At 43.6% G+C, this 15498-nt stretch overlaps 1 protein-coding gene across 1 annotated transcript in view; it reads right to left on the bottom strand.

Annotated features, from left to right (window-relative positions):
• Positions 1–15498, bottom strand: part of DOCK8 (dedicator of cytokinesis 8) — a 205733-nt gene that overhangs the window by 132839 nt on the left and 57396 nt on the right. The window contains exons 3-4 of the mRNA XM_038769505.1: positions 9601–9776; positions 7277–7348 (exon numbers count right to left, since the gene is read on the bottom strand). Of these exons, the coding sequence (XP_038625433.1) occupies positions 7277–7348; positions 9601–9728 (200 nt within the window). The 5' untranslated portion in view covers positions 9729–9776. The remainder of the gene's footprint in view (positions 1–7276; positions 7349–9600; positions 9777–15498) is intronic.

Below are 15498 nucleotides of genomic sequence, written 5' to 3'. Positions count from 1 at the left end.
GGCTGAAACCCCAAAAGGCCGGAAACTCAGGAACCTGGAATTTCAGAAACCTAGAGCCTCAGGAGTCCTCAATCTCATCTGTCTCACATCTAGTTCCCTGAGGTTCTAGGTCCTGAGGTTCTAGAATCTGAAACCTCTTTTTCAAATGCCAGGACCACCTTCCCAAAGATCAGAGAGAAAAATCTGTACAGTAAACTGGAAAAAAACATCAATTGTGATGAAAAATCGAGATTTTGGTAAATACAAGAGGAGCTGTAGTTATGAACTTAGTTTGCTCAGTAGTACAACACACAAAAGGCTTGGTGTCTTATTTCTGAAGGAGGTTGAATAATCAATCAATCAAACAATCACTAATATTTACTGAATATTTACTCTGTGCAGAGTACTGTAATAAGTACTTGAGGGAGTGCAAAAGTATGTCTACTAATCATGATGTCTACTAGAGAAGCAATGTGGCTAGAAGATAAAACACAGGCATGGGAGCCAGAAGGACCTGGGTTCTACTCCCCACTCTGCCACTTCATTCATTCATTCAACCATATTTATTCATTCAATCGTATTTATTGGGAGCTTACTGTGTGCAGAGCACTACTAAGGTGCTTGGGAGCCCTGCCCACACAAACTTACAGTCTAGAGGGGAAAATACCTGCCACTTGCCTGCTGAGTGACTTCGGGCAAGTCACTGAACTTCTCTGTGCCTCAATTCCCTCATCTGTAAAATGGGGATTAAGACTGTGAGCCCTGTGTGGGACACGGACTGTGTACAGCCCTTTTATCTTGTATCTACCTCAGCGCTTAGAACAGTGCCTGGCATGTAGTAAGTGCTTAAAAAATGATCTGTGCAGCAAAGTGAAGTATGCACTGATGTGTGGGGAGAGACAGGAGGCAGGGAGTTCAGCAGGGAGGCTGATGCATCATCATCATCATCATCAATCGTATTTATTGAGCGCTTACTATGTGCAGAGCACTGTACTAAGCGCTTGGGAAGTACAAATTGGCAACATATAGAGACAGTCCCTACCCAACAGTGGGCTCACAGTCTAAAAGGGGGAGACAGAGAACAAAACCAAACATACTAACAAAATAAAATAAATAGAATAGATATGTACAAATAAAATAGATAAATAAATAGAGTAATAAATATGTACAAACATATATACATAATGCAGTTGGCAAGGCAGAGCAGTACCCTGCTCAAAACAGCGTGGCTCAGTAGAAAGAGCACGGGCTTTGGAGTCAGAGGTCACAGGTTCAAATCCTGGCTCCGCCACTTATCAGCTGTGTGACTTTGGGCAAGTCACTAAGCTTCTCTGTGCCTCAGTTACCTCATCTGTAAAATGGGGATTAAGACTGTGAGCTCCATGTGGGACAACCTGATCACCTTTGTAACCTCCCCAGTGGTTAGAACAGTGCTTTGCACATAGTAAGTGCTTAATAAATGTCATTATTATTATTATTAAAGCCTTGGATTTCATTTTCAACTGGCTGCTATTGCCTGCATATCTGGAATTTTAAGCAAATGTATGTTCTCTTTGCTTTTCATAAATGTGATATCTGGAGTTTTGCATAGGTGCCCATGGACTTTCCTGGAATGGCCACATTAAAAGAATAATAGTTTCTAGCTTCATTTGAGTTTGTTTCCCTCACAATGGGGAAAATTCAGCATAATCTGTTTTAAGAATAACAAACACTGCCAAATGCAATGCCCTCTTCAAGCACGCTAACATTTCTGGCAATTGTCAATTAACCCATGGTATTTATTGAGCACTTGAGTACAGGCCACCGTATTAACTGCCTGGGAGAGTACAATATAAAGACACGTTCCCTGCCCAGAATGAGCTTAAGTGCCAAAATCAGCAGTGAAATTTCTCCCCAGGGCTAATGATCTGAAATAAGAGCAAACAGTGCATTTTCCTGTTCTTCCTCTGGATTCAGTTCCCAGTCTGGGAATCCCAGTCTGTGCAAGCAGCAAAACTCTCTTCTAGAGGCACTGGTAATGGGGGAAGAGCAGAGACCAGAGAGTATGAATCATTCAGGAAGAGTCAACTACAACATGAATGCCAACCAACTCAGTAGGTAGAGAGCTGTTTGGCAGTGTGCCATTAGGAACATACATTTGCCTTGCTATCGCTCACTGTTGGCAGTTGTGCCAACTGAAGCCACAATGCCACAACTCCATTTCCTACCTGATCTACTAGAGAAAGAGGAGGAAGACCATGTGATTAAAAAATGATAATAATAATAATAATGATGATATTTGTTAGGCACTTACTATGTGCCAAGAATTGTTCTAAGCGCTGGAGTAAATACAAGGTAATCAGGTTGTCCCATGTGGGGCTCACAGTCTTAATCCCCATTTTACAGATGAGGTAACTGAAGCACAGAGAAGTGAAGTGACTTGCTCAAGTTTACATGGCAGACGAGCGGTGGAGCCAGGACTAGAACCCAAGTCCCCTGACTCCCAGGCCCGGGCTCTTTCCACTAGGCTATGCTGCTTCTAAGGGTGCCAGTTTTACAGGGAAAATTCCTAAGGTGCAACTTTTACCTTTTCAAGGATCCCACTAAAAGGCAGGGTCCAGCACTCCAACTTTGCCTCTGACCGGCTACTAATATATAAGTCGCTGGTCACCAGGGGACTGCGTCAGGTTGCAGATCCCGGAGAAACGTAACTCAGTGAGGTCCCTCCCTTATCCAAATTGTGTTCCAGCCCTGCCTCTTTCCACCACTCTCTGGCTCCTCTGGGATGCCAGTTGCACAGTCAGGGCTTGACTTTCCTATCCTCATCACCCACAAAAAGGCTAGTTTAGATTGAGAGCCCCTCTTCGGCATTCCAAATATCCAATCACCTCATCGTCTGACATGCATCCAAAGCAAAACAGACTCGATGATAGCATACAGTTTTCTTCTAGCAACCATTTTCCTTAACTTCCTTTTCACAACTTCTTCAAAGTAAATAGATGACTAGGAACCTTGACAGCAAGCACACAATTGTGTTATAATAAGCAATTATTGAGCAGCAAGAAATACCTTTTATAAGATTTTTATGATTTTGGGGAGTAACTGAATGCTATGCACTGAGGTGTTGGAAATTTAATTGTTTATCAGTTCACTGGAAGTGAAATATGGAGCAATAAAGCCAATGATACCATATTCCTTGACATCTCAGATATCCTTGAGTGTGACCTTCTTTTAGAATTATTTTAATTACCCAGGATGGAAGTCGAATCTCTAGAGGTTTTTATGATAATGCTCATAACACTCATGAAATGTTTCCTTGTCCTTGAAGACAATGCACTAAGAATATAAAACAATGTAAACAAGTTTAATTACTTAAGTGTTTAGTCTTCCATTAGGATGCAGAACATAAGGAAGTTAATCTCTTTTTCAGTAAATGGTTACTGAAAAATGGTGAGGGAGATACCCAGTTTAAAATACTTTTGAAATATTTTTATAACAACAGCAGCAATTATATATTGAGTACTCAGAGTACCAAGTACCCAGGCAAAGGTTAACATCAAAATGAATTTAACAATAAATGAAATTAATTCAAAGTAAGTAAAGGGGACAGACTGACAATCCCATAGACCAAAGCTCTCTATTTGTCCTTTTGAAATGCTTGCTTATTTTTTTACGGTGTTTGTTAGCACTTACCATGTGCCAGGCACTGTACTAAGCACTGTATTAATACTTTGAAGGTGAGAGTGGGGGTCTGGTGTAGAGGGAGGGGGAGGGTGTTCTGGGCCAGGGGGAGGATGTGGGAAAGGAATTAGGGGTGAGAGAGATGAGACCAGGGCAAAGTGAGTAAACTGGAGCTAGAGGAGCAAAGTGTGTGGGCTGGACTGTAGTAGAAGATCAGTGAGGTGACATAGGAGGGGGCAAGCTGATTGGGTGCTTTAAAACCTATGGTAAGGAGCTTCTGTTTGATGGGCAACCATTGGAGGTTCTTGAGGAGTAAGGAGACATAGACCAAACAATTTTGTTGATAAATGATCCATGCAGGAGAGTGAGGTATGGGCTGGGGAGGGGTGGACAAGAGGCAGGGAGGTCAGCGAAGAGGCAAATGCAGGAGTCACGGCAGGATAGGATAAGCACTTGAATCAGAGTGGAAGCAGTTTGGATGGAGAGGCGAGGGAGGATTTTAGCAGTGTTGTGAAGATAAAACTGAAAGGATTTGGTGACAGATCGAATGTGCAGGTGGAATGGGAGAGATGAGTTGAGGACTAGGCCAAGGTGATGAATTTGCATTCATATGGCATTTTTTAAACCACCTACTCCAAGTTCTATCTGTCTGAATTAATGCCTGACCAGATCCCACATGAGCAATGAACTCCTTTCACTGGACATTAAATAGGTCTGCTTACAGATCACAGTATGATGAAACAAGCCATTCACTGGAAAAAGGTAGGGAACACACAAACAAGAGTTACCCTCCAAAATAGTGAGGAACGATAATTTTGTTAAATTGCCCTGGGTTGTGGTCATCTTTGAAACCCTATGTCTTTGAAGGAAGGAATGGAGAGGGAGAGAGTTCCCTTTCTCCTAGTCTCTCTACCATGGCCTAGTGAAGCAACTGGCACCTGCCACCTCCCCTCCACCCCAGCGAGAGCTCCTCTTCCTGACCCGCCCTGTCCATGCTGGGCTGTGAGGATTTAAGCTGCAGCTGAGCACACCTGGCATCACCCCTACCATCGGCCATGATGCTTCCTCAGGAAACCACATCGGCTCTCCTCCTCTGCACCGTCAAGCAGACTCCATCCTGTCCTGTCTTCCACCGCCCAATGGGAAAAAAAAAAACACCCACAGCCTGAGGCCTCCACAAAACCTGGGGAAGGCTGTTGGCCTTTTTAGCAGTTGCTGCGGCTGTGCCCTGCACTCTGAGCTGTGAGGAGTCTGAAATTTTGCTCCTCTACAGGGACCTTTTTCCTCAGCTAATTGCTTAGCACCATTTATTTTGAGCACTGGAAGGTATCAATACTCTATGTGAGCCCCCTTTTTCCTCTCCTCTGCCCCCCTCCTCCCTCTGCCCTGCCCCCTTCCCCTCCCCACAGCACTTGTATATAACTATACATTTTTATTACTTTCTTAATTTTACTTATACATATTTACTACTCTATTTTATTAATGATGTGCATATAGCTATAATTCTATTTATTCTGTTGGTTTTGACACCTGTCTACTTGTTTTGTTTTGTTTTCTGTCTCCCCCTTCTAGACTGTGAGCCCGTTGCTGGGTAGGGACCGTCTCTATATGTTGCCGACTTGTACTTCCCAAGCGCTTAGTACAGTGCTCTGCACACAGTAAGCTCTCAATAAATACGATTGAATGAAAGAATGAATGAATATGTAAAAAAGGCAATGGGAGTCAGAAGTCAGGGAAAGAAGTAAGTTGTACCTTCCCCACCTCATCTGGCCTCATACATTTCCCATAGTGCCATCCCCTTTCTACCTTCACTCCCTCTTCACAAATACAGCTTTCCAATGAGACGCAGTGTGGCCTGGTGGAAAAAGCACAGGCCTGGGAGTCCAAGGACCTGAGTTCTAATCGCAGCTCAGTCACCTGCTTTCTGTGTGACCTAGGGGAAGTCATTTACAGCTTCCTCAACTGAAAAATGGGAATTCAATACTGTGAATCCCATGTGGGACAGAGACTGTGTCCAACCTGATTAACTTTACCTAACCCAGTGCTTAGAACAGTGCTCAACACACAATAAGTGCTTAACAAATACCATTATGATTATTACTTAAGGGGTAACTACCTGCAAAGAAACAGGTAGACTGTTAACCCAGGTGGGGCAGGGACCATATATGATCTGATTATTTTGTATCGCTATCCTAATCTCCATCCTAACTACCCCAGTGCTTAGAACAGTGCTTGACACATCAATCAACAACAATTAACAAGTACCATAAAAAAAATCAATCACTGGTATTTACTGAATGCTTACTGTGTACAGAGCACTGTCTATCTCGCCGCCAACCACTCGCCCATGTCCTCCCTCTGGATTGGAACGCCCTCCCTCCTCAAATCCAACATTTACTCTCCCTCCCCACCTCGTTCAATGTCTTATTGAAGGCACACCTCCTCCAAGAGGCCTTCCCTGATTAACCGCCCTTTCCTCTTCTCCCGCTCCCTTCTGTGTCACCCTGACTTCCTCCCTTTATTCATCCCCCACTCCCAGACCCAAAGCACTTTTGTACATATCTGCAATTTTATTTGTTTATATTGGTATCTCTCTCCCCCTCTAGACCATGAGTTTGTTGCGGGCAGGGAATGTGTCTGTATATTGTACTCCCAAGTGCTTAGTATAGTGCTCTGCACACAGTAAGTGCTCAATAAATACCATTGAATGAATGAATGGATGAAAACAATTAGGGGAGTATGATACAACAGAGGTGGTAGACAGGTTCTCTGCCCACAAGGAGCCTACAGTCTATAGGGGAAGACAGATGTTAATATAAATAATTTACACAATGTTTAACAAATAAAGTAATAATAATAATGATAACTGCACAAATACAAAGTACTAGGTGACAGTACAGTAAGGGTGAGGTGAAGGCTGGGAAGTTTAGCAGCATCATGTCTTCATCAGTGTCACGTGCATGTACAACCATTTCTGTCTACAGCGAATCTACTTGCACCAACTTGTGGGTCATGCCATTCCCAGAACAGACCTGTATTGTGGGAAAAACATTCTCTACTGCTTCCATCATGTCATATTCACATCTTGTCATGAAACTACACATTATGGCAGAAATGACTGTGCAATTTTAATCAGATAATTGACACAATCAGTGGCTGCTTGGGTGTATAGGAACTGGATTTTCTGTTCTTCAGTTTTTCATGCTTTATTGTATAACCCAGATCCATATAGAAAGCTCACAGAATAATGCTTTTGATCACATTACACCAAAACTACGATGCCATTCCTGTGTCTTGGAAAAAAATCCATCCTACAGTGTCTGAGGAAAACCACATGGATTAATGACTAAAAATTCATTTTGTTGCTATTGTGATCAGTAGGATTAGGATGAGAGCAAGTCATTCGTATTTAGGGTTCAAATGGAAACATTTCCTTCTATTTCAATTGGCCCCTCAACTAACTAAAGACAGAAAGTAAGCAAAAAAATCTGCCTATGCAACAGTTGGCCACAGCCAATGCAGGTTTCAATCCATTCATTTATTTTGGCATCTTGAAATAATCTGTGGAACTAGTTAGGCTTTCATTTTCTTCTCTCAGCTCTGTTTCTTTAAAAGAAAAAAAAAGTGTGGAACTTACTTTCGGTTCACAATCAGCCATTCCCGAATATATGTCTGAACACAATCCCTGACGTGGGGATCCAATTCTACCCTGGAGAAATGAAAAATGAAATAAAAACATGTAATCACTTGTAATAAGCCCTGCCATGCCTGAGGAGAGGAAAATGATTATAAACACGGTGTCATTTGAAAAGTAATATTAAGTGTCTTCCCTCCTACTCATTTTGCAATGTTTGATGTATTCCTGGAGCTATGCAGAGCTTAACTAGAACAGGAAAATGCACTGCCATTTTATGCTTTGTAGTCTGCTGTCATTTACTGTGAAAACCATGTTAACTGTACTTACTCCTAAAGAGATCCGGATATCAGACAAGTGGAACTGGCCATGACAACTGTTAAACAAGAAAATGATATATAAATACATATTTCTTGTAATGACCGATTTGGAAATATTCCAATTTGCCATTTCTTGTTGAGACAAGTGAGTTAGAGAAGCAGCATGGCGTAGTGGATAGAGTATGGGCCTGAGAGTCAGAAGGTCATGGCTAATCCCAGCTCCACCACTTGTCTGCTGTGTGACCTTGGGCAAGTCACATCATTTCTCTGGGCCTCAGTTACCTCATCTGTAAAATTGGGGGGATTAAGACTGTGAGCCCCACGTGGGACAACCTGATTACCTTGTAACCTCCCCAGCACCTAGAATAGTGCTTTGCACATAGTAAGTGCTTAATAAATACCATTATTATTATTATTATTATTACTGTAAGCTCCTCCTCATGACTGTAAGCTCTTTGAAAAGATTTAGTACTAAAGTCAGAGTGGGTATACCTATAAGTTTAGGTGGCCACTAAGCAGGACCTTTATTTAAAAACCTACATCCTCTTCAATTTTCTTAAAATATCTTGCACTTCAGTTCAGATTCTTTGAAAAAATAAAGTTTTTTAGAGTCACTGTGGAATAGTTGCTAATGTCAAATTTTTCAACACTGACACCACAAACATTAGCAAAAAACAACAGAATATTTTGTTCTGGGGAAAATCTGAACACTTGGGTTTGGGAAAACCCTGAGTGGGAAACTCTGAAAAGCTTAGAGGGTATTTCTAATGACACAGTCTGATTCAAGTCTCCCATCAAGTTAACTGCCTGACAGCTTCTCAAAAGTAGTTTACAGGGAATGTGACCAACACAACACCTACATTATGGGCTTTCCCTAAGAATGGGGAGTCCAGGGATCTGAATGTCTTGGGAAACCCGGTCCCTCTCTCCCACCCTGCTACTCTTCTTCCTTATTTACTCCTGCGACTGGGGAGCAGCAAAGGTCACTCAAAAAAGCAGCAGGGTTATTCCACTGAGCATGTCTCCGGGACTCCCAGAACACCAAAGAGTGCTCTGTTCTGCCAACTCTGTTCATTCATATTTACTGAGTGCTTACCGTGTGCAGAGCACTGTACTAAGTGCTTGGGAAGTACAAGTTGGCAACATATAGAGATGGTCCCTACCCAACAACGGGCTCACAGTCTAGAAGGCTGTACTCTGTTGTATTCTCACAAGCACTTAGTAGAGTGTTCCGCACATGGGAAGCAGCATGGCTTAAGTGGAAAGAGCATGGGCTTGGGAGTCAGAGGACATGGGTTCTAATCACAGCTCTGCCACTTGTCTGCTGTGTGACCTTAGGCAAGCCATTTCACTTCTCTGTACTTCAGTTACCTCATCTGTAAAATGGGGATTTTATCTTCCAGACTGTGAGCTCATTGTTGGGTAGGGACTGTCTCTTTATGTTGCCGACTTGTACTTCACAAGCACTTAGTACAGTGCTCTGCACACAGTAAGCGCTCAATAAATACGATTGAATGAGTGAATGAATGAAGACTGTGAACCCCACGTGGGACAACCTGATTACCTTGTATATACCCCAGTGTTTAGAACAGTGCTTGAATTATTATTAATTATCTTTATTATTATTAGCAAGGGCTCAGTAAGTACTGCTGAATGAAAGAATGAATGAAGACCCAGAAATATAGCCCAAGTAAAATGTGGAGGGATGTGCCAGACCCTTAAAGAATCTAGAACCAAAGTTCAGTGAGCAGTGGTTCAACAGGATCTTAACTGTATTTAGGGAAGGAAGAGTAAAAGGTCATAATTTAATAAATACCAAAAGACCTCACCAACCCTTGGATGAAATGACACCAATAAAAGAATCTGATCAAAATTTAGGTTGGCAGGTGGAGAAGAAAGGAGGATACCTCCAGGTCTCAGACTTGATTTTCTTTTTTCTTTTAGGTGGCAGTGGGGAGTTGCTGAGCACTCCACATTTTCAGGAAAAAAAGAAAAAGCTGTCTTTACCCTTCTTCTGGCAATGAAGGCTGTATGGTCCTACATTCCTTTGGTGTCAAAACAACATCCAAGTCATCTTCTGTGAAGTCACCAAGTTCTTGTACAAGGTCTGCATCCAGGGTGTTCAGTTGAGTCATCAGAAATCCTTCAAAATCCAAAGGCTCCACAGGATCATAAAATGGAGGCTACAGGATTGGATGAGAAAAGAGGAGTGTCATTCATTCATTCACTCAATCACTTTTATTGAGCGCTTCCTGTGTGTAGAGCCCTGTACTAAGTGCTTGGGAAAGTATAACAATAAACAGTGACATTTCCTGCCAACAGTGAGTTTACAGTCTGGGGGTGGGGGTGATGAAATAAAATTACAGATACACACATAAGTGCTGTGGGGCTGGGAAGGGGGAAGAGCAAAGGGAGCAAGTCAGGGTGATGCAGAAGGGAGAAGGAGACAAGGAAAGTGGGGCTGAGTCTGAGAAGGCCTCTTGGAGGAGACACGCCTTCATTAAGGCTTTGAAGTGGGGGAGAGCGGTTGTCTGTCAGATTAGAGGAGGAAGGATGTTCCAGGCCAGAGGCAGGTCATGGGCTAGGGGTCAGCGGCAAGATCGAAGTACAGTGAGAAGATTAGCACTAGATAAGTGAGGTGTGTGTGCTGGGTTGTAGAAGGAGAGAAGTGAGGTGAGGTAGGAGGGGGCAAGGTGATGGAGTGCTTTATTAATAATAATAATAATGGTATTTGTTAAGTGCTTACTATGCGCCAAGCACTGTTAAAGCCATTGGTGAGGAGTTTTTGTTTAATACGGAGTACTAATGATGTCCTGAGTACATCATGCATGTATGTATGTATGAGTCTGGAGGCATCAAAATTAAGATAATATTGAATTTAATTTTGTCTTGAATATGATAATTGTGATAATTGTTAACTGTGGATGCAAGTTAATCAGATCAAACACAGAGTCTGTTCCACATGAGCTCACACTTAAAATAGAAAGCATTTCAACTTCTCTTTAGGAAGTGTCTGTAAAATAAAATTTGTTAATGAAGGAGCTCTGGCTAAAATAGCTTCACATAACTTCTACAATAAACAGAAAAGAAATGTGGTACTGAAATTCAAGTCACAATTCGATAATTAAAAACAGTTAAGGTAGATATTCTTCCTGTTTTTCTACCAAACTTTGATAAGAAAGCAGGAAGGGATTAGTAGTGAGATTAATAATAATAACAATAATGATGGTATTAAGTGCTTACTATGTGCCAAGCACTGTTCTAAGCACTGGTAGAGATACAAGGTAATCAGGTTGTCCCAGGTGGGGCTCACAATCTTAATCCCCATTTTACAGATAAGGTAACTGAGGCACAGAGAAGTGAAGTGACTTGCCCAAAGTCACACAGCTGACAAATGGCGGAGCTAGGATTAGAACCCATGACCTCTGAATCCCAAGCCCGGGCTCTTTTCATTAGGCCACACTGCTTCCCTCCTAAATGTTTATAAAACCTAATTAGTTATGGTATCATTTAAAGGCTTCCTATGTGACAAACCCAGTGCTAACCACTGGGGAGAATACAAATATAACAGATCAGACACATTTTCTGTTCCACACAGGGCTCACGCTCTATCAGTCAATGGTATTTATTGAATGCTTACCACATCTGTAAAATGGAGGTTAAGACTACGTGGGACAGGGACCGTGTCCAACCTGATTAGCTAGAATCTACCCCAGTGTTAGAACAGTGTTTGACACATACTGTTATTATTATTATTTTTATTTCATACTGACCTGGGAGGGGAACACAAAGACTCTGGAGCAAGTGAGGGTGGGGCTCCAGGGAGACCCTGAAGAAATACTGTATGATTGTGTAAAATTGGGGTGGTTTCTCAAAATGGTGGCTCTGATGTTATCAACCAATCAATCAATTGTATTGATTGAGTGCTTACTGAGTGCAGAAAACTGTACTAAGCACTTAGAAGAGTACAGTACAACAATATAGCAGGGTTGGTAGATACATTCCCTGCTCACAACAAATTTATAGTCATCAGGTTATGCTACATGCCTAGCATAGCTGCACATGTGATGTCACATGAATCTCCTTGCCTGGGATTCAGGAAGGCCATCAGTGGTCCTAGTGAGACCACGAGTGAGCCTCCGCCACATGTAGAGCCATAGGGGTTACATAGAAAGAACAAGACGTGATCAATATCTGAACTATGGGTTCTACATTAGGGGATACCAGTGGGTATCAGGGGTGCTGGGGGAGGCTGGCCAGGGGAGGCGAGCCCAGGATGGCAGTGGCAGGTCCCGGAGCTCTGAACTAAAGAGGACTCCAAGGCATATGCATCTCAGTCCCTGCCCATCCCTTGCCTATGGGGAGATTGGGGCTGCCTGGTGTGGTATTGCGGGAGACTGGTCTAAGCCACCTATGACTCAGTTCCCTGCTCAGACCCTGCCTATGCCTATCTCACCAGCAGAACCTGACTAGTTCTCAATGGGATAGGAAGGGTGAGTTCAGTTCCTCCATTGAACTGATTAAAGATTCAATTGATTAAACCGACTAAAGAATCAATCCATTGGTGGCATATGAACTCTTTCAGGATTTTAGCACATCCTCTGTTGCTTTACAAGGGTAAAGTCTGAAGGCAAAAACACTTGTCTCTCTATATAGTAAACCTAATTGGAGAATGAAAAAAACTCCCAGAATCCTCCTGCATCTTCCAGCATTAACAGCTACGGACAACCAACTAGTCAGCTAACAACAGGAGATGTGGGGGGCAGAGTTTGTTACTTCTAAATTTTGTTGCAATTTCTTAGGTTGGGGTTGTTCTGACATTGGATTGGATCCTCATGTGTGTCTCTGAATTGGTCCAGGGTTCACTTAACTGACAGCTACTGGACTCTGAATTCCTGCAAAGTGGCAATGAGTTGGGGAGAACTGTCTGTGGTAGAACATCTGAATTGCTGTCCATCGGTCAAACAAGTATGCTGATATCAGTATTTTTTACTGGTTTTTGATGTGTTTACTATGTGCCAGGCACTGTACTAAGCACTGATACAAGCTAATCGGGTTGGACACAGTCCATAGCCCACATGGGGCTCACGGTCTTAATCCCCATTTCACAGATGAGGCAACTGAGGCCCAGAGAAGTAAAAGGACTTGCCCAAAGTCACACAGCAGACAAGTGGTGGAGCCAGGATTAGAACCCAGATCCTCTAACTCCCAGGCCCATGCTCTATCCACTAGGCCACGCTGCTTCTTACTAGATGTGTATTCTAATGGTGAGCTCCGGGTGGTTAGAGGAGCATGGCTTCTGAACTGAGGGGGTGTTCCCTGGGGGCTATGATGGGCTTTCTACGAGGGGTGAAACTGGACTTCGCACCAGTCGAAATCAAGGGCCAGTAGATGCTGCTGCAGTGGAGGTTGGCAGCAGTTGCAGAAGCAGAAGTTCCACCACTGGCAAGGTGAAGTTATTTGGAAGGAAGTGGAAAGAGACCCACTGGTATCCTAGAATGTAGAACCCCTCCCTAGTTCAGATATTGATCATGTCTTGTTCTTTCTGTGAAACCTACACATAGCAGATGCAAATGATGCACAAGCATGGGGAGAATGACAAGGTTACTCAAGATGGGAAGTGGGTGGATAGCTCATTTTTACAGCTACAGTATATACTTCCTATTAACTGGTTGGTGTTCCTTTGTGTTACAGATTATCTGTGGCCTTCCTGCTGTAAGGAGAAGGGGAGGTGATGGTGCATCTGAGTGGAGAGGTCTCTGGCCTTCAGTGATAACATTGTGGTGTTGAGCAGGGTGTGGTACATCCAGCCCTGCACAATGCGGCAACTCTCCCAGGGGCAGCTGGATGTGTTTGGGCAAGGGCACTGCACAAGCAGAAGATGTGGTGGCAGGGCCCAAGCGAAAATCCCCTCATCTTTACCACGCGGCTCTCACCGCAAAGGCTGGAAACCACACAGCCTTTTTGTTTTGACAAACTTGGGAAGTCCAAAAGAAGCTATTTTTCAGGTATGTGATTTATCTAAGCAAAATATTTAGCACCAGCTGGATCTTCAAAAAAGATTGGTTACTAAGCAACAATATGGACACATCATGGCTGATCGGTTCTCGTTCATCTCCCACTATAACCCCTGATCCGGGGAACACCATGGAAAGTCTGCCTCAAAAAATCACAAGGTTTCTTTGCCTGTGATGTATGCCGGTTTAAGCACACCAGTGACATAGTAGTTTGGTGTTTACTTAGTTGGTATGCTCTGAAGGAGTAGGGTGACCCAAAGAGAAGGGAAGAGCGGAGCATACTTGGAGAGATTGTCTTAATATCAATCAATCAATCAATCAATTGTATTTATTGAGCGCTTACTATGTGCAGAGTACTGTACTAAGCGCTTGGGAAGTACAAATTGGCAACACATAGAGACAGTCCCTACCCAACAGTGGGCTCACAGTCTAAAAGAATAATGATGATGATAATAATAATAATAATAATAATAATTATTATTATTATTATTATTATTATGAAATTTGTTAAGTGCTTACTATGTGTCAAGCACTGTTCTAAGCACTGGGGTAGATACAAGTTAAACAGGTTGGACAAAGTCCCTGTCCCACATGGGGCTCACAGTCTTAATCCCCAGTTTACAGATGAGGTAACTGAGGCACAGAAAAGATAAGTGACTTGCTCAAGGTCACGCAGCAGACAAGTGGCAGGGCACGGATTAGGACCCAGGTCCTTCTGACTCCCAGACCCATGCTCTATCCACTAGACCACGCTGATTCCAACCCAGCCTCACACTTGGCTCTTCTCCACTCTCTGAGCATGCCAACCAAGAAGATACTTGGAATCAGAGGGTGGCACATCCTGAAAATCTGGGCGTAAAGTGTGCTAAGGGAATCCCCTGAACAAACCTGTCTGCTCTCCAAAACTGCACGGGTACAGCTTTGGACCAAGAAGACCTCGAAGTGTGGCCACTTCCTTGTCTTCCTGGAGACCGCCCGACTGTCCAGAGATGACCCAGAAGTTCATAAGCTCGTCCTCTAGACTGTAAGCTCAGTGTGGGCAGGGAATGTGTCTGCTGCCTGCTATTTTGTACTCTCCCAAGCGCTTAGTACAGGGCTCTGCACACAGTAAGCACTCAATAAATGCGACTAAAGGAATAAGTAATTTTAAGCTGGGACCCCCTGTGTGGCTCCATGCTCCTGGGGAAGCCTCCTCTCTGATCTCCCATCCTCCTGTCTCTCCCCACTTCAGTCTATACTTCACGCCGCTGCTCGGATCATCTTTGTGCAGAAATACTCTGGGCATGTCTCAAAAATCTCCAGTGGCTACCAGTCAACCTATGCATCAGGCAAAAACTCCTCACTCTCGGCTTCAAGGCTGTCCATCACCTCGCTCCTCCTACCTCACCTCCCTTCTCTCCTTCTACAGCCCAGCCTGCACCCTCCGCTCCTCTGCTGCTAACCTCCCCACTGTGCCTCGTTCTCGCCTGCCCCGCCGTCGACCCCCGGCCCACATCCTCCCCCTGGCCTGGAATCCACTCCCTCCTCACATCCGCCAAGCTAGCTCTCTTCCTCCCTTCAAAGCCCTACTGAGAGCTCACCTCCTCCAGCAGGCCTTCCCAGACTGAGCCCCCTCCTGCCCCTCCCCACAGTACCTGTATATACGTTTGTACAGTTTTATTACTCTACTTATTTTACTTGTACATATTTACTATTCTATTTTGTTAATGATGTGCATCTAGCTTTACTTCTATTTATTCTGATGACTTGACACCTGTCTACATGTTTTGTTTTGTTGTCTGTCTCCCCCTTCTAGACTGAGCCGTTGTTGGGTAGGGACCATCTCTATATGTTGCCAACTTGTACTTCCCAGCGCTTAGTACAGTGCTCTGCACACAGTGAGCACTCA

Source organism: Tachyglossus aculeatus, chromosome X4, assembly GCF_015852505.1.
Source record: "Tachyglossus aculeatus isolate mTacAcu1 chromosome X4, mTacAcu1.pri, whole genome shotgun sequence".
Taxonomy (NCBI): Eukaryota; Metazoa; Chordata; class Mammalia; order Monotremata; family Tachyglossidae; genus Tachyglossus; species Tachyglossus aculeatus.
The sequence above is the reverse complement of the archived record's forward strand: the minus strand, read 5'-3'. Positions and strand labels throughout refer to the sequence as shown.